Genomic DNA, 19,096 nt, shown 5'->3' with positions numbered 1-19,096 from the left:
GGGGGAGGAGGAGGAGGGGGAGGAGGAGGAGGAGCTGGAAGGACAACTCGGAGGTTGAGAGCACATATTGCTTTTGCAGAGGACCGGAATTCTGATCCAGGTACCCATGCCAGGCAGCTCACATGCGCACCTATAACTCCATCTCCAGGGGATGGATGCCTCTGGCCTTCTTGGGTACCTGCACTTGTGTGCACATGCTCATATGCACATGAGAAGGCATCTGACACCAACTTTTGCTTGCATATACACACACACACACACACACACACACACACGTGCATGCATGTGCACACACATACAAAATACACAGGCACTGCATATGAGCGCACATACAGAGTAAAGGCTACACGTAAAACCTGAGTCATGTGAACTAACTTCCCTTTTAATCTTTAATTTCTCTGTCCCGTGAACGTTCAAGATTTGAGCAGACAATTTCTTTTGATACAAGACAAGGAGTACACGTTGACAGAAGAGCCAGATAAACTGTGACTAACAGACAGGAAGGTTCCGGAAGGCTAGCAAGGACCATTTAGAAGTGAGCTGAAGGCACCAAGGAAAGGGCTCAGGCTGGTTTCCCTGACCAAGGCTTCCTCAGTAAATGTCTACAGTTTTGAAGAGACTTGCTTCATCTACAAGTGGGCTCCATCCTCCTGGGAAAACATGCATGAACATGCGTGCATCCAGAACTCTCAATTATAACCCTTTACTATTTCCACATTAAACATCCAGTCTTCTAATTCCTACATCCCCTTGCCTGCAGCTCAAGGAAGGCTGAATGCTCAGGGTCTGTAAGGCTCCCCTGCATTCACTTCTGCTTGATTAGCACCCAGCCAGGTCAACAACTGACACTGCAGTCTCCATGCCACAAAAAGAAGCCTCCTCTAAGGCCAGGAAATGGCTGTAGGTCATCCTGATTTTAGTCTTACGTCTCTACCCCACTGCTGCTAAGAACAAGCAAAGGGCAATAAGCATCAGAACCCCCAATCCGGCCACATCCATACAGCCCTGTATACGTTCCAAGCATGCTTATGGTTATTCTTATCGATGTTGCTAACAAACAGAACTATGCAGACATATGTCTAATAACATTACCCCAGGCTTCAAACACTAAACCTCAGAGGAAGATGTCAGAGGGCAAAATGAGAAGGGGCTGAGAGAAAGGAAGCAGCTGCTACCTCCTCTGAGAGGCCGTTTCAGGCCACTCCACTCAAAGAAGTCCCTCCAGACATGCTTCTGCAGCCCCGGGAATCGATACTTGCCGGATGGAATTATTTCCCTGAAATAAACAGACAGGCAAAGGTCACTACTTCTGGGGCCTAGAAAGAAAACAAGCCAGCTGCCGAGTTACGGGCAGCCCATGATGCAACAGGGCAAAGGGTTTGAATGCCCAGGCCCTGTGGAATGGCTTGGACGACTAGGTCCCTATGGGAGAAACATGCCAGTAGCGTAGGGGAGATTAATCCTTCTAGGAGCAAGACCGGCGTGACCAGATCTAGATGGGCACATCTTCAGGAGTGCAGGCCCCTGAGCTTCGGTGACGCCCACACTACAGCTGGTATTTTCCAATCTAGGAGGTGGGGGAGCTGGACACAATGACCTGGGATCACACCTGCTCAGTCTTTATAAAAAGTTATATGCCTTGTACACTAATCAGGGCTGGCACACAGTAGGCCTACAGGAATGTCCTCTGAATAAGTTATGTTCCTTAGGTACAGAGACAGACCTGTGGGGACAGACAGCTATCCAGAGGCGACCACTGTAGATCATAATGTCCACATGTGTTATTTCTCTAAACAAGCCCTTCCTAAATATACCTGAGCTTGCCTCTGAGCGACTGGAAGAAAGCACGCATCTGGCATTCCAGAGAGTCTGCGTAAGTACAGAGGCCATGGGTGGCGGTACCCCAGAGCTTCAGGATACAGATCCACTCACGAGCAGTCTAAGTGTGGACAACGGCCTCCCTTTTCTCTGCCTCAGCTCGCCCGTTTGTCAAACAGGAGCCACATTGCTGTGCAGCCCTTAAAGCACCTAAGAGGATGAAATCAGATCAACTGTTTAACGTATTTGGAACATCGCGGGCATGCAGTCGCGCTGATGTAGTTGTTCCCGTTGACACATCATGTTAGGATAACGTGGAAAGAGAGGGCAAGACGAGGACCAAGCACCACGGCTCACTCTGCTTCTTAGAAAACAGAAAAAAACCGTGCGCTAGGTCCCTAGACTGTCACTGTCAAGAAGAGCCAACTGTAGTCTGCTCCCTTCCCCCTTCAATCACTTGAGTATCCTAGTCAACATGCAAAGGCTGGCTACTGAGTGTCCCAGAGGTCGCCCCAATCCTGCTAACCAGACTCTTGGTGGCAGGGGTGGGGGCGGGGCCGGAGTGTCACAGAAAGTCTGTGAACACTCACAGCTGCATCCTGTCGACTGGCTCGTCCCTCCAGATTTAAAATCGCTGTCTGAGAGAAGCATCCTAGCTACAGGAACCTCATCTCTGTATCCCAGAGACTTGTACAGTGCCTGACACACAGGACAAAGTCAAAAATATCAGGTAATTCCAGACAAGGGTAACCCTAGATGTATCTACTGAGTTTTTTTTTCAGAAGGTGTGATGCACACACCAAACAATGCTGATACAGGCCTTTTCTCGTCCATCTGAAAGCTCATTGAGTACATGCTATTTCCCAGGTCCCCATCTAGACATGATTGGGGCGTGGATACAACAAAACAGTGGAAGAGATGCTTAAGAGGCAGTACCAGAAGCTGTGTGGGGTGGCGCAGCCCATCCCTACCTCATTACCAAGCATTAGGCTCTGCCAAACAGAACTACCTGGACTGGTATCTGACTCCAGCCATACAGGGGCTACTAGCCACTCAAAAGGTGGCTTGTGCAACCAAGAAACTGAATCTATTCCTTGATATCATGTCAAGTAATCTATTATTATCTTCATAATAGCCACAGGTGTCCCTCTTTGACAGTGCTGGTCTGGGACAGATGAGAAAGAAAAACTAGGAGGGAAAAAAAGACACGGGACTCACTGTGAGCAAAGATGGTGCACCACGTGCTATCTCGCCCACTTACAGGATGCCCTGATGCTCTCGGGCAGAGCCAGGTGCAAGGCATTGTGCTCCGGCTGGAGTTTTTATAGTTATTATGATCACTTGGAAATGGTACTCAGGCCAGGCAAGCCCCAGGGACGGAAGCTGAGAACCCCCCACTGTCAGCCAAAGCTGACTGACAGATCTTTCTCCCCTATCACGCCACTGATGGCCATTGTGTCCTTGGGGAGCACATCCCACTGGCCCAGGATACTGGGCAGATTTTATGAGTTTTCTTCGTGTTAAGCCTAAGCACAAATACAAGCCTTTTAAATTCCTCCAGAAAATTGGTGGCCGATGCAAACATTTCATCAAATTAGAACTCACTGTGTGGCTGGGAGGAAGGTCAGGCTGCTGCCACCAGAGAAATGCTAAATATTTATTATAATTTTTTCCCTTCGTGAGCTGTTTTAAGAAGCAATTGCTTCTTCTCCTTGAAGCAAGGGGGGCAGGAAGGAGGGTTTGTTTTGTTTCGTTTTGGTTTTTTATTGTGTTTTGTTGGTTTGCTTTGCTTGTGGTTTGCAAACGACATCACCAGATAAAGCCCTAAAAAGTCCAGCCTGACCTTCCCCTTCTTCTGCTGCGGCACTAAAGCCCAGCTGCTCTGCTGCACCTCCGGTTATAAAATCAGGGGTTCTCAAAATAAATAAAAGCAACTTTTAAAACCTTTCAAAAGCAGTGTTTTTCTGGAAAACAGGGGCTTGCACAGCTCGGTGTTTCTCTTCTGAGGCTTCACATAGTCCCAGAACAATTTATACACTGGGATGTTCTTTTCCAGTGCCGGCAGGGATTGAACTCTGAGTTTTGCGACTGCTAAGCAAGCGATCTACCACCGATCTACAGCCCCAGCCTTCTCTCGTATGTTTTATTTTGAGACAGTCGCACTGAATTGCCTAGGTAGGCCTTGAATTTATGCTCCTCCTGCCTCCATCTCTGAAATAGCTTGATTATAGGCCGGCCCCATCAGGCCTGGCTTTGAGATTTCATTAGCAAAACAGATGCTGCAATAACTCACACGCTCAGGTTGCCCATGCTTCTCAGCCACGTGGGATGCATTAGAAGAGAAGGCTGGTGAGAGGCCCTGGGCAGTGGAGTGTGTCTTAGCCTGGAGGAGGATGAGCAGGGGATACTCTGCTCCTGCTGCACTGATGTAGACAGTAAGCTTCGTGGAAACAGGAACCCGTCTGTCTCAACATCACTGCACCTCTGTCACTGTCACTGGGGGCAGTGCCTGACACCACAGGTTGTTCACAAACGCAGCCAGGAACCCCCTAACTCATGATGGCTTCACCTTGGAATTCCAGCTCTGATTTGGGGACAGTCGTTCATTGGTCACTTCCTCCGAGCCTCTACATCCCTGCAAGATATCTTGACCATGATAATCACACAGGTTCAAGGACAAGAAAGCAAGGTCTACATAAGTCACGGGCTGGAGATGTTGCTCCGTGGTAGGGAATTAGCCGAGCCTGCACATAGCTCTGGGTCCCAAATCCAGCAGCCTCCCCCTACCACACACATACTCAAAAAAGAGAGGAAGGAGAGAAGGAGGGAAGGAGGGAGGGAGGAAGGGAGGGAGGGAGGGAGGGGAGAGGGAGAGAGGAAGGATATAAAAAAAAATTAAAATCAGGAAAGGACAGGAGGGAAAGGCAGTTTGTGTGTGTGGAACAGGCTTATCACTCAATAAGGTTGTTGGCCACTAGGATCCTCCCTCTGCCCTGGACCAGCCTGCACACCCAAGAAAGTGTCTGTCACCCAGTGAGATGTCCACTTAGCCCCTCTCCTCTCCAGAATACTGGCCACCAGCTTGCCTGCCCAGCTTTGAGCGGGCACTTGATTGTCCTGAAATGTGCTCCCTCTTACTAAGCTGTAAAGTGGGGCTCTGCACGCCCAGAACAAATGTGTCACCTAGGGTCAAGGCAGTCCTGTGCTGGGCTCAGCACTCCCCAGACAAACCAGCGTCTGTTAGCTTCTTCTGCCCACCGCTCTGCTAGGCAAAGACAGTTTATCTACTTCCGAGTCTGTCGGGAAGTACAGGAGGGAGCTGAGCTGCTTAGAGGTCCTCTGCAAGATTCCTGTTTGCTAGCACCTCTGTCCGCGAACACTGAGCTCCGAGGGAGCTGAAGATGCACAGTGGGTACTGCACAGGCAGTGATGAGATTCTGAGAAATTGAATTAAGGGGTGGGGGCAGAGAATCAGCCCTCTGAAACGCACTAGCAAGGAGCGACTGGGATGGAGCGTAAAGATACGGATCTAGAAATGGCAAGGGTTAGACACACATTCTCGAATCAAGAGGTTCAGAGAGCTTCTGTGAGCCTAGCTTACTCCCTGCCTGCTCCTTCTCAGTGCCCAGAATAGGGGCCTAGCCCACAAAAGGGTTCAACAAACATTTGAAGAAACATTAATAACCTGTTGCCTGGGAGAGAATTGTCACAAGAAAGAAAATGACTCATTCCTACTCCTTGGGAAGCAGAGAAAGCTCACCTCACTGTTTAGAGCTCAGGTGGACGTGGGTTGCATTCTCACCCCCACATCCGAGTGATAACTAGTGTGGCCACCTGTCTTAGTCAGGGTTTCTATTCCTGCACAAACGTCATGACCAAGAAGCAAGTTGGGGAGGAAAGGGTTTATTTGGCTTACATTTCACCAAACTGCTGTTGATCACCAAAGGATGCAGGACTGGAACTCAAGCAGGTCAGAAAGCAGGAGCTGATGCAGAGGCCATGGAGGGATGTTCTTTACTGGCTTGCCTCCCCTGGCTTGCTCAGTCCACTCTCTTATAGAACCCAAGACTACCAGCCAAGAGATGGCACCACCCACAAGAGGCTCTCCCCCCTTGATCACTAATTGAGAAAATGCCTTACAGCTGGATCTCATGGAGGCATTTCCCCAACTAAAGCTCCTTTCTCTGTGATAACTCCAGCTGTGTCAAGTTGACACAAACCTAGCCAGTACACCACCCCAACCCCAACTAGTCAGTCTGTGCTTAAGAGCTGGGTACCATTCTCAGCAAATGTTCTGTCGTCAATTCTTGTCACCAGAGGCGATTCTTCCCACTACTGCCATCTCATTACCCTGAGGGGAAGTGGGAGACATGTTCTCCAGCTCTCAGTGGAGACCTACTAAGAAAGCTTAGGTTGCTGTGAGGCAGAGCTCAGGGCAGTGAGAAACAGTTGGAGAGCTCCTGCCAACAGCCCAGCCACGGGGCATGACGTCCATCCTTCACTAATCATGTTCCGGAAATCCTAGAGCTGATTCGCCTCCCAAGAGTACAGTGGTTCTCGACCCTCCTAACACTACAACCCCTGACTAGAGTTCCTCACGTTGTGGTGACCCCCAACCATATAATTATCTCATTGCTACTTCATAACTGTCATTTTATATATGCGACCCCAATGGGGTCACAACCCACAGGTTGAGAAACACAAGAGGCTGTACCTTTGAGGTCATTCCGTCCCTGCCCTTCCATTTACAGATGAAGCAAAGGCACTGAGTAGCGGGGCACCTACTGTGTGCACTAAATTGTATGCTGGCTGCCAAATGTGTGGTGGCAACTGGGTCCTTATCTTATATCCCCTGGGAGCACCCCACCCCTCCCACAAACCAGCCACACTATAAGGGGTACAGATTCCCCTCAGAACTCTACATTCATCTCCTTGACATGCCTGGCTAGTCTCACTTCACAGGCAAAGAAACTGTATCTGGACTCTCTTCAGGTTACCAAGTGTGTTTTTATTTCTCATCACAATGAGATCATCCGCCTCCCCGTCACCATCTGAGCAGACTCCGATATGAATGTCCTTTGGTTCCCAGAGCAGACCACAATGACAGCCAGCAAGAATACACTCATGGGCCGCTCTTCCAGAAGATCCGGGTTTAGTTCCCATCATCCACAGGAAGGCTCACAACCATCAGTAACTCTAGTTCTAGGGGGTTCAGCGCCCTCTTTTGGCTTCTACTGGTCCTGCACATAGGTGGTATACAGGCAAGCATGCAAAACACCCAGATATTCACATAATATGTTTTTAATTTTTAACCTTGTATAGTTTTTAAAGGCCCCTGTAGTCCTTGAGCCACACTGCTGGTCAGAGCCTGGGAAAGAGGACCATTGTAAGTACTAAGTCCTTTTCTAAATTGCCATCCAAAAGAATGGAAGTTGAGCCACCAAGTCCCAACTCTGCCTTCAGGAAGGGAGCTAATAAGGTCTTCCATGGCCTCTTCCCTGTGCCTTCCTGTTAGATGTCCCAATATCACCAACCAAAGTAAACGGGGTAGGATTCTTCCCTCCAGCTGAAAGACCAGTCATGATGGCATTTTTTTCTCTAGATGTACATGTACACTAACTCCACAGGCCAGCGAGTTTAGAGTTCCTCAAGTGCCTGATTTACAAGGTGGGGGGGGGGGAGTGTCTTGGAAACCTTGAAGACAACTTCTGCACCTAGAGCCTGCCCACTCCACAGAGCTGATGAGCGGAGCTCCCCAGACAGGGGACAGAAGCCTGGCAGCTCAGGGGCAGCCCAGGGACCTCCAGAGGAAGGCTGGCAGCTCAGGGGCAGCCCAGACAAGGAGCATGCACAACTCCCAAGAAGTGAGCAGCAGGTAAGAAGGAAGCAGGCTGTGGACAATTCAGTCTCCTCCTCTCTCCAACCACACAGAAGTAGACTAGAGAGCCATGCTGCAGTCCTGACGGGTCTGCTCTCTGCGTGGTGGTGAGAAGAGGGTGACGAGGCCCCAGGGGAACTTCCTGCTGCCTCTGGCCTTCTCAGACTGTCCCCTCTCAAGACTGTTGATACAAGACTCCTGCAGTTCTTCACCCATTCATTCACTCTCACAGGATGCCTGCCATGCACACATTTACACAGCATCCATCTCTGCCCTGATGGATGATGAACAAGAGGCTCTCTACACACCAACGTCCAACCTCCAAACACTGAGCTGGGGCAGAGGAACAGGGAAGGAACCCCGATGGCCATGGCAAATGCAGAACCCAAGGAAGGATTTTGACAGAGAGAGCCAGGGGCAACGCCAAAGCCTTTGGGTTCTCCACAACAGCCTCTCCCAGGTAATTACAATTTCAAGATCCTGCTGCCATGAGCCTTGGGATCAGGGACAAGCACCACCACACCCAGCTCAACCTATTTTCAATACAGCGCATCAACTCAGACCTTATCAGTAATAAAATTAATAGCTAGTGTGTCTAAGGTTCTACACTGGAAGCTTCCATGTCCCACCTCTAGTGTTGATTCTAAGCAATAAGACACTGGGAGGAGCTTTTGCTAACCAAAACAACACGTGGGTCTCCCAGGAGCCTGCAGCGACTGGGAAGCAGGCAGGGTGTGGACCTGGGTCTGTCTGCCACACTGCTGGGATTTCTTACTCAACCCCTTAATGGCATTCCCTGGTTATTGCAGGTGAATGACTTGCCATATTCTAAATCTAGGTAAATTCTAGGTATCTCAATGGCATGAATTAACCACAATGTCCCCACGGTGTTGGTTGAGCCCTCTTTCAGTACACTTGAAACACTCCAGGTGACTGCTAGGTGGGAGGGAAAAAAAGCTGTGATTCCACATCAGCCAGGGCAGGGATGTCCACAGACTGGGTCAGCTACAGTTTACTTCCTGGGTTCACCAAGCAGGGATGTGCATGCCCTGCAGGCACAGGGTGCCAGGCAAGTGAATAGACGATGTCTTAGACTGGCACTACCTGGCCAGTGTGAATGGCCCTGTCACCATACCAGGCAGTAGGCTTAGCTGCATCATCTCATTGAATCCTCTCAATAAGCCATCAGATAAGATCCATCATGGGCTCCTGCTGAGAAAAAGGGAAGCAGAAGCTAGAGTAACCCACCCAAGGTCACCTTGCTGTCAAGGACTGGGGTGAGACATGGGGGATAAGGACACAATCTCCAAGATGTGTGTGTGCGAGTGCATGTGTGTATGTGTGCACATGTGTGTATATATACATATGTGTATGTATATATGTGTGTCTGTATGAGTGTGCATGCATGTGTATATGTATGTGCATGTGTGTGCAAGTGCATATGTGTATGTGTGTGCATGTGTATGTGTGTGTGTGCATGCATATGTGTGTATTTGTATGTGTGCACGTGCGTGTATATATGTATCTGTATGTGTGTGTGCCTGTATATGTGCATGCATGTGTGTATATGTGTATTATGTATATGTATGTGTATGTGTGTATATGTGTGTATGTGTGTGTGATGTGTGTGCATGTATGTGTATGTGTGTATATGTGTGTATATGTGTATGTATATGTGTGTATGGTGTGTATGTGTATATGTGTGTATGTATGTGCATGTATGTGCATGTATGTGTGCTTATGTGCATGTGTGTGTGAGTACTATGTGTATATGTGTGTATGTATGTGCATGTATGTGTATGTATGTGTGCTTGTGTGCATGTGTGTGTATATGAGTACGGTGTGTATGTGTGTGTATGTGTATATGTGTGTGTATGTGTATATGTGTGTGTGTGTGTCTGTGTGTCCTGAGGCAAGCAGGATGCCACCATCTACTTCTTACATACAATGAGTGTCTTGCAGGTTTGACATCTCAGAGGCCTGACAGACATGGTCTTCCCCAGTCATCCCCACTCCCTGCCCCAAAGTCCCACGTTTTTTCAAACATCAGGTTTCTTGAAATATGACCTTCAATTCCCTCAATCTGAAGTACACAATTTGGGGCTTTCTCAAAGTTTGTGCAATTATCATTTCCATTGTAAAACATGTCCATATCCCCCCACCCCACCCCAATTAAGCATACCAGTTAGCAGCCACTCTCCTTCTCCTGCCAGGTCCACCATCAGCCCTGACAGTCACTAATCTTTCTGTCCCTGTGTACCGGCTCACTTTGGAGATGTCCCAGACTCAGAACCATGTGTTGCGTGGTGGGCTTTCTTAACTGGCTTCTTTCACTTGGCATGGTGTCTTCACAGTTGCTCCACGCTGGAGCATGAAGCCCTTTGCTTCTTTTCCTTGCTGAATAGCATTCCACAAATACTCAATAGGTGAGATTATGCAAGAGATCACAAGACTATCGTATGTAAACTGAACATGCCACATTGCACGTCTCCATTCACAGGGAGGGGATCCTTCGTGTGCCTTCCACTTAGGGGAGCGTAGAGATGATGCTGTTCCCACCATTTGTGGACATGCTTTATGCAGACATGTGTTTATGTTTCTCCTGGGTAGACCCAGGAGTGAAATCACCCAGCCCTACTCTTTACATACAGTCAAAAGTTTACGGAGGAATCTCGCCATGAAGCCAACATCTGGCTGCTCCTGGGCTGTTTCCAGGGAATTTTATCAATTCAGCCAGACTCCACTCACGGATGGGTCATCTGGCCCGGCCCCTCCTCTCCTGGGGCCACGGGTCTTCCCAGTGTTGCACTTGCCAGTGTCGTCTGGACCCGCGCGCACGCGGTGATAAATGCATTCTGCTTTAAAGCAGATACTTCACAAATCATAACTTACAGATGCTCCAAGACTTTCATGTGGGGAAGACGAATGAGAGTTCGGCTGTCTGACTCTGGAGCCGCTGAGGACAGGAAGCCGCAGCCAGGAACCCGACAAAGCCCTGGATATACGTCTCTCCCTGACGAATGCGTGAGCCAATGTAACGGCAAAGGAATTTGTGCAGGGAGGGGTCTGCCTGCCTCTGCCGACTTCCCCCTGCTCACCGTTCATCTCCAGTCTTGTGTCTCCTTGCCAACTAATGCAAACGTTCCCCGGGGCCAGGGGAAGATAAGCCTCAGTTCCACACCTCTCTGATACTCCTTGTTCCATCCTACAGGCCTTGGTTGGGGGCCTGCTCCAAGCTTGGCACTCAGTAAGGCCTCTCTGGTGGACGGCAGTGTGAGATAGGTTCAAGACAGTTACACGGGGTGTGACGGATGAGAAAACCTTGACTGAGCTGCTTAACTCTTGCTACATCCTCAGAGGGAGGAGGTAAGAAGTCTTGGCACAACATGGATGCTTTTTACACTACAGGCTAAGAATATGAACTTGTTTACCCATGGAGTGCACCCTCCAACCCCGGGCATTCAGGAGCAGGTTATTTGGGGCACAAAGAATGCAGTGTGTGTCCAGGTGAGGCGCTCCTTGGTCTGAATCATTAAAAACGGCCAAGAAGCAACACCTCACCATCCTCGGCCCAAGATACTTCTGGTTCTTATCTCCTCACAGCCAATTCTTGTGAAACTCTCCCTGCTCCCCAACACCCCAACTCTCCAGGTCCCCAGGCATACAATCTTTCCACGACTTGTATCCAGCTCAGCTTACTTCCAGAAAGAGCTACGGTCAAGGTTTCTGGGTACAAACCCTGGTCTCATTGCAGAAGCTGGATCAGCTCGAGACGCCTCCGCTCCCTCTTCCGCAAAATGGGGTGGTAAGATCTGTAGGGGGAGGTCAATCGGTCGGTACGTACCTGGCCCACCCCAATACACGAGCAGCACCGATTGCTATGATTATCAGTTCTCATCGCCCTGCCTACCTAAGCAATCTGGTATCCCACTGCACCCCAGAATAAGCCTCACGCTGAAGAGTACCCGATCTGCTCACCTGACCCTGTGATGCTCCCAGGTCCCAGGCTCCTGAGACCCACATCCAGGGACAGCTTCAGCAGGCCTTGGCTTTCCCTCCTCTGAGCTGGTAGGGAATGCCAGCTAAGTGCTTCAGAGAAGGAGAGCGAGCGGGGCAGGTCTGCAGACTTTCCGCTTCCACTCATTCCTTACCAGCCGTGCCTTCTGTTGCCAAACAACTGCCAATGCCTTCCAAGGTCAGGGTCGCTAACCTATAATCTCTACCCATCTGTGACAGTCCTTTGCTCGGTGAATCTGCCTCTGGTGGCATCCTAGAAGACTTGGTTGCCACAGCCTTGCCTCTGCATTCACTTCTGGAACTACAGTGAGAACCAACTTCATAAAAGAGTCAGCCCACAGCTGAGCCGGAACCACTGGCAAAGAGGGATGTCCAGAGTCACCAGCTGTGTGACATGAAGAAGGCTCTGGATTTCTCCAGCAGCAAGGGGTTTCCAAACACACTTCAGAGATGCTGTCCAGCTGTGACCCTCGACTCTTCACCGACTGATACGTTATTTTCTCCACCTCTAAAACTGATCCACTAGAGCGAGCTTAGAGGTGAGGGTCCAACTAGGGAACATGTCTGGAAAGCTCAGTATGGCACACCTCATGATTTCAGACCCATCTCCTGGTGGCAGCTGGGAGGTGATTCTGTTGGTCTGTTCCCTGTGCAGGTTGGAGGCCCTGAGTTGGGCCCCCCAGGTGGGACACGCTCTTGTAATTGTGGCACTGGAAAGGTAGAGTCAGGCAAGCCCCTAGGGCTGGCCAGCCAGGCCACTACTCTGCCAGCTCCAGGCCAGTGAGAGACACCCTCAAACAACAACGTGAATAGTGCCAAGGAAATGACACCCAAGGGTTTCCTCCGGTCTCCACAGGTTCACCAGGATAAATGTGTGTACAGCCCCAGGCACGCTATACACACAGACATACGAACACAAACACACACTTTAATTAATTTCTCTCCTCTCTCTCTCTCTCTCTCTCTCTCTCTCTCTCTCTCTCTCTCTCTCTCTCTCTTTCTGTCCCTCTCTCTCTCATATACATTCTCACACAGAGACACACACAAAGAGACATATACACACATCTCTTTTGTACACACACATATTCTCTTACACATGCATCTGCACACATACTTTCATATTCTCTTACACAGACTCTCACACACACTTTTACATATTCTCTTTTTCTCTCTCTCACACACACACACACTTACTTTTATTCTCTCCCACACACCCTCACACACACACACACACACACACACACACACACATTCTCTCTCACACACACATACTCACATACACACACATACATTCTTGCATATTCTCACACACAGGCATGTACACATACAATCACACACAATCTTACATATTCCTTACATATTCTCTCTCTCTCTCTCTCTCTCTCTCTCTCTCTCTCTCTCTCTCTCTCTCCTGGATGTAACAGCAGGAACAAGTGCTTCTTTCTGAGATCAGCTCACTTTGATGAACTAAGCTCCAGTGAGCTCCTGCTGGCCTCCCCAAAATGATGACAGCCTCCAGGGAGTGGGTGGGATGCCTGGCCGAAGAACGGTTTCCCCCACCTCTTCTAAAAGACAGGAAGCTCCTTTCTCATGCATGGCTCCACACTGAGCACAGTGAACGTGTGTGGCAGACAGTCACCCCGTCTAACAGAATTCATTCTCTATCTTTAGGTAGGTTTCACTTCTGCTACGATATGTCCCAAAGGAACACGGATGGCGTCTTTAAACAACAACAGACATCCCTGAATCAGGTTTTCTTCGCCTAAGTTCAGTCATTTCAGGTGTGAAAAACTCAACTAAAATTCCTGGAACAGGTTGGGATGGCACACTGGCCAAGATCTCTGATGTGCTGGAAACTGGGCTTGAAAAGCAGCTCTAACAGGGCACCTCAGCCACTGTGCCCCTACGTAACCAGGTTGGCAGGCCAACGTGTTCATATAGCTCTCAGACGTGCAGTTTGCCATGGCTGGGTTGAGGGAATCGCTTTTGGCAAGAGTTTACACTTGTGATATTCACTTTGGTCAAACACTCCCCCAAAAGCTGTTTGCCATTTGGGTTCAATTTTTTTGTTTTGTTGGGTTATGTTTGTTTTAGCGATACTTTGTGTGCCCTAAAGGTCCAAGAAACTGGCTCCCAAAAAGTACATGCCCTATGATGACCCAGAAGTTCATCCCACAGCCGGCCCAAAACTTCACCCAAACAAAGGTTGTGCAATAAAGGGGCGCACAACCCTGTAGAAACAGATTCAGATCCTAACTGAATCCTGTGGACTGTCTTGCCCTCCTATGCCTGCGCCTCCCTAATTAATCTAATTACCCTGGCAAAGTGAGTAGCTCCTTTGCCCCCACTCCCTGAAAGATCCAAGGCTAATTGCCCAAAGTAACCTGTCTCTCCAACAGCCTTAAAATCTAGATGAAATCATCCATGAGAATACGGAAGACAATCAATCCACATTTGGGAATGAGGAAAAGGAGAGGCCTGGACCACGCAGAGGATTGAACCAGCTGGCCCCTGTACGTCTCTTCAAGGTGTTGAAGGTAACGCGGTTTTATGCCTTGTTGAGAACTACGGTGACTGTCCTCTGTGAGCAGGGCCCCTAATTCAGGCAGGAATGCTGACACTCGCATCGATACCCAGCCCCTGAGCCACGTTATCAGAACAGGTGAGCGTCCTTGCTCCCATCTGAGAGCTGCTCTCAAACGGGGCTGGATGAAAAAGCATCCATAGGAAATCCACCCAATGATAGAGCTGGCAGAATCGAGTCAGTGTTTTCCTGAGCCTCCTCAGCGGAAGCTAGAAGCTAGGAGGCAAGTCGAGGTAATCGCAGAAAACGTGTTGCTGCTCTTGGCACCGAGTCACCAAGCGCCAAATGGGCAAGCACAATGCTGACCAATATTTTTCTGTTTTTCTTTGGGGTTTGCGTCTATGATCTTCTTCTATTCAGACAGACATGGGGAATTTTCCACCTGACAGTTCTCATTCTTCACTTGAGCCTGTCTGCCATCTGTGAACAGCTCACTCATTGGAGGAGGAGGATTCAGGCCCCAGGAGGACTTCGTGCCCCGCCCCAAGACCTCAGGTTCCAATCTGTTAAAAAGGGAGGGTTCACTAGAGGGTCTTGCTAATGTTCTCAATTTAGATCTCAAGTAGAAAACAAGCCCATGGAGAAGTGAAGCCATTTGCTAACTGTCAGTTCCAACAGCCTGGATTCTACTGCCAGCTTCAAAATCTTTACATAATTTTTTTTTTAAATAAAACAAGAGATTTCGCTGAAATTAATAGCACAATGGGAGGGAGGGTGAACCAGACAATAACAGCTGACTGGTCTTGAAGAGGAGAAATGAGCCTCTGTCGTTCTCTGGGTGCCCCCTAGTGGCCGTGAGGCTAAATCCTGGCAGAATGTTTCCAGACACCCACCAAAAGAGGAAGGCAGGCGCCTGCCTACCAATGCAAGTCTAACCCAGCCTGTGGATCAGACAGCTAGAAGAACGCCTGCCTGACTGGAAGCCACAATGGAGCTCAGCGGGCAAGCATATGCCACAAAGACTCCAAGCCTGGCTGAGCTGACTCACAAGCACTTAGGTGTGAGAACGTGAGGGTCCCCACCACAGATTCCAGACCTGCCCTCCCCCCTCGACCCCTCACATTCTCACATCTTCAACCTGCACCTCAGACGGCGCCTGTTTTTCATTATCCTGCTTCCCAACTTACCAGCACGATTCTACATCAGCTATTAAGACAACCAGGGAAAGGAGCTACACTAAGTTTTTGCTTATTCAACATCCAGCCTGGAGAATATCACCTCAGAAGAAAATCGTGAATGAGCGTGCTTCTCAGGCTCTTCATTGGCAGAGAATCGCCCCCCCCCCAAACACACACACACACAGAATTCTCAGCCTAGGAAGCAAAGGGCACCTGCGCAATGGTCATAAAATCCATGTATGGCAGAGCAGTTTATTTTGAGAACACAAACCCCTATCTCCAACTCATTGATAACAGACTTTTTAAAAATGATAACGCATGTCAGTGTGGGCAGTGAATCTGAGAAGCGGAGGGGCGCTGCAGCTGGCCACACTGTTGAGATGACGAGAGCAAACCTTGCTGACCGCAATCAGTTTCCACAGAACCGTCTCTACATAAATACAAAAGAAATACTACCAACACACTGACAGTTCGCTTTGCCCTCCCTGTAGCTACTGGTTAGGTTTATAAGCAACAGCATCCCCACACACGCACCAGTACCCCGAAAAACTGCACACCAGAAGCGTCATAGTTTCTGACTTTGGCCCTAAATCAATTAAAGTACATCTGATATGCTTTAAATCAAAGAACCATGTGCATTGCTGCCATACACCACACAAACTCTTTCTGCAAGAGTCAGTCACTTTGAACCCAACTCTAGCCACAAGCAGTGTGCATTTCAAGGGCCTGTTCTGCAGAGGGGGGACCGACAACAATCCAAAGCTGGGACAATACTGAGCCCCCGAGGCACCCTGGCAGAACTTCAGCTGTACGGGGGCGGCTGACCAGACCCCTTGAACAATTTAGTAGTCCTGAAGCCAGGACGTGGTAAGGCAAGCGAGCCTGCTGCAAATCAGCTCAGGGTCTGAATGACCACCCCTGCCCCGGACGTGCCATACTTGCCAGAGGCCGGAATGCAAACTGTCAAGAAACCTCAGACATTCAGTAGAGGCTTTTAGGTTTGATAGACAGGAGGAGTCTTTTGCACCAAGAACAGCAGCAGCGGGGTAATCAAGCATCCCAGTGAAAAGGAGAAGTGGGACTGTAGGTAGATGGGGATGAAGCGGGTGTCCTGAGCAACTGCAGGATACAACACTTGAAAGTCCAGCTTCATGGCTGAGAATGTAGGTCTTTTTAGAGTTTGTACAAATAAGGAACTCCTGGACAAGGTTTGAAGGTACGTCTTTTTGGGGAAGACCCCATGTTCCCAAAGCTGCAAAATGTTTGTAAATCCTAAACACTACTTTGCTAGCTGGGGTTAAAAAAAAAAACACGGGGGGGAGAAGCCCCCAAAATATGTGCAGACAGGATGTAACAAGTGTTTTCGGAGATATACACCTGAGTCACGGGGTGCTGAAAGGAAACTGAGGGGTCTGACTGGGGGCTTCTATTGAAACCCTTCTAATGAAGGGAGCCCCGGTGGTGTGATGTCCCCAGACCGTCTCCCCCTTCATGGTCCACCACGGAACTAGCCCAAATCCTCCAGGAATTTCCCTTACTCACCACTCGGCCCGAAAACCTCTCTGTGGCTCTCTTGACTTTGCCGTAGGTACCTTTGCCCAGGGTCTCTTGCAGTTCATAGCGATGCTTCAAGTTGTGTTTGTGGTGATGTCGCTTCACCCCGTGCGGCTTCCTGGGCTCCACTGGGGCTGCAGTCGCCCCGGCCACCGCCTCCAGCGGAGAGCCGGGCAAGCCGGTCTCTACAGCAGGGCCATCCCCTGCCGCGGACACTGCCGCCCCTTCCATGACCAAGCAAGCGCAGGGCGAGCCGAGCTGGAGAGGGCAGGACCCGGCACAGGGGCTCGGGGTGGTCCCCGCCGAGGGAAACCAGGGTGCGTTCAAGGTCGCCCCCGCGGCAGCATTGCTCAGACGACCCGACCTGGCTCTGGCTGCCGCTGGGGCACTAGCGGCGGCGGCGGCGGCGGCGGCGACTGCACATCTGGCGTCCCGGGCGCGCACGCTCGGCGCACCGCCCCCTGGCCGGCCGCGGCAATCTGCGGAGCGTCCGGCGAGGTGGCAGCGGTGTCAGGGGAGGCGGTGGTGTTGGCGAGAAGGAGGGGAGAGGGTGGCTCCGCGCGCTGGAGGGGAGTGTTATGTGGGGCGCCGCGCCCCCCGCCCCCGCGCCGGGAGGACGCGCAGACGGGGCGGGGCGAGAGAGGAACGCGGGGCGGGCGCCCGGGTGTCCCCACCTCCGCGCCGGGCCACCGCGCAGGGAGGGGGCGGGGTGCGTGTCGTCGTTCACTCTTTGTGCGGCGCAGGCCGGGGCGGCGGCCAGGCTGCTTTGTCCTCGCCGGGTGGGGACGCAAGGTCCCGGGTGGGTCGAGGTGGGGGGGTGGGGGATCGTCAGTGCGCTTGTTCCCTCCCTGAGCGTCCCGCACTCACCCTCCGGAGCTACTGCGGGCGGTCCACAGCTAGCTTGGGCCGATCGGCCTCGGATAAAACTCGCGGGGCCCCGAGGCCACAGAGGCGACAACGCACAAAGTCAGGCTCACGCTCTGTGGCCCGGGGCTGCAGCCTCCCGGGCCACCCTTCGTGTTTGTTATGGAGTGGCGGAGGCCGCCAGGCTCGCGGGAACTGGGGGAGGCTGGGTTGAAAGGAGGCCCAGCGGTGTTGGGTTACCGGCGGTGAGTCACGGTCCCCTCCAGCAGCCGAGGCCCTGCAGGCCCCCAGCTCCGGCTCGGTCAGGGCAGGGCCCTCCTGGAGCAACCGCGGAGCCTGGAAAGTCCCCGGGAGGGATGCTTCGGGACCCCGGCTCTCTCTCAGGGAGAAAGGAGGAGTCAGGAACGAAGGCTCGAAGGAGGAACCCGGCCTTTCGCCAGGGCTCCTATCTCCCGGTAAAGTTCTGGGAGTCCAACAGGGACCACCACCTAAGAGGAGGGAAGTGGGAGCCTGGATGGAGCTGGGTTCCCTGAGCTGCCCAGCACCATTGGGAAAGACCTCTTTCCGATAAACCATGGCTCTGAGATAAGCCAAGGAAGACCTCGGCCTGCTGAGCAGTTCCTTGTCCAAGCCAGAGGCCACTTGCAGGCCTCTTGACCCCCGCAGGCGATGGGAATTTTCCTTTGACTAAAAAGGCCAGATCTCACCCCACCAGGTGAAGGTCAGGCAGGAAGGCCTCCCAGAAAGGCTGCCCTGGTTCTCCTGAGACGAAGGGAGGAAAAATAAGACATGAGGGGAGAAAAAAAAAATTAAAGGTATCTTGAGAAATTTTTTAAAGTAATTTCACATAAATTACATTGTTCCACACTAGGGTGGGAAGATTGACCAGGAAGAGCAGCTGGTGCTTCCTTCTGCAGCCCTCAGGTTCCGCCCACCCTCCAAATTCCTTCTGTCTTCGCTCCAGTCTATTTATCACCTTACACTGGACTCCAGCAGCAGCCTGCCTTCACCAGATGCATCCCCCCCCCAGCCCCCGCCCCTGTTGCCAGAGTCATAGCCTGAAACACACCCATTATCGGCCCTCACTCCTCTGCTCAGTTCTGGACTTGATAATGGTCTTATCTCCAAACTTTATTTACTTATCTTACTGATGCCTGAAACCCTCCGCCAGTCCCTGCCTACCTTAAAAGCACTCACATAAGACAAAAAAAAAAAAAAAAAAAAAAACCCCCGCAAAGGCCATGCTCCAATCTGTTTGTTCCA

General features: G+C 50.8%; 2 protein-coding genes across 2 annotated transcripts in view; one reads left to right on the top strand and one right to left on the bottom strand.

The window, feature by feature from the left end:
* Nuak1 (NUAK family kinase 1) overlaps positions 1-17,552 on the bottom strand; it is a 71,990-nt gene extending 54,438 nt beyond the window's left edge. Inside the window, exon 1 of the mRNA XM_021205115.2 lies at positions 16,958-17,552. Within this exon, the coding sequence (XP_021060774.1) occupies positions 16,958-17,200 (243 nt within the window). The 5' untranslated portion in view covers positions 17,201-17,552. The remainder of the gene's footprint in view (positions 1-16,957) is intronic.
* Positions 17,199-18,890, top strand: LOC115064681 (progesterone receptor-like). The gene is made up of 3 exons (XM_029542034.1): positions 17,199-17,678; positions 17,713-18,288; positions 18,705-18,890. The coding sequence occupies exons 1-3, from the start codon at positions 17,199-17,201 to the stop codon at positions 18,888-18,890; spliced, it is 1,242 nt and encodes a 413-aa protein (XP_029397894.1).
* The last annotated feature ends 206 nt before the right edge of the window (positions 18,891-19,096 follow it).

The sequence above is a fragment of the Mus pahari genome, chromosome 9, assembly GCF_900095145.1.
Source record: "Mus pahari chromosome 9, PAHARI_EIJ_v1.1, whole genome shotgun sequence".
NCBI lineage: Eukaryota > Metazoa > Chordata > Mammalia > Rodentia > Muridae > Mus > Mus pahari.
Note: the sequence above shows the minus strand (reverse complement) of the source record. Positions and strands in the feature narration are given on the sequence as shown.

What these genes read in the sequence shown, in the direction of transcription:
- LOC115064681 (XM_029542034.1), top strand. Translation starts at nt 17,199, where the DNA reads ATGACCAAGCAAGCGCAGGGCGAGCCGAGCTGGAGAGGGCAGGACCCG. An exon ending in CCGCGCAGGGAGGGGGCGGG is followed by an intron (nt 17,679 to 17,712) that starts GTGCGTGTCGTC and finishes TGTGCGGCGCAG; the next exon opens with GCCGGGGCGGCGGCCAGGCT. An exon ending in GCCAGGGCTCCTATCTCCCG is followed by an intron (nt 18,289 to 18,704) that starts GTAAAGTTCTGG and finishes GTTCCACACTAG; the next exon opens with GGTGGGAAGATTGACCAGGA.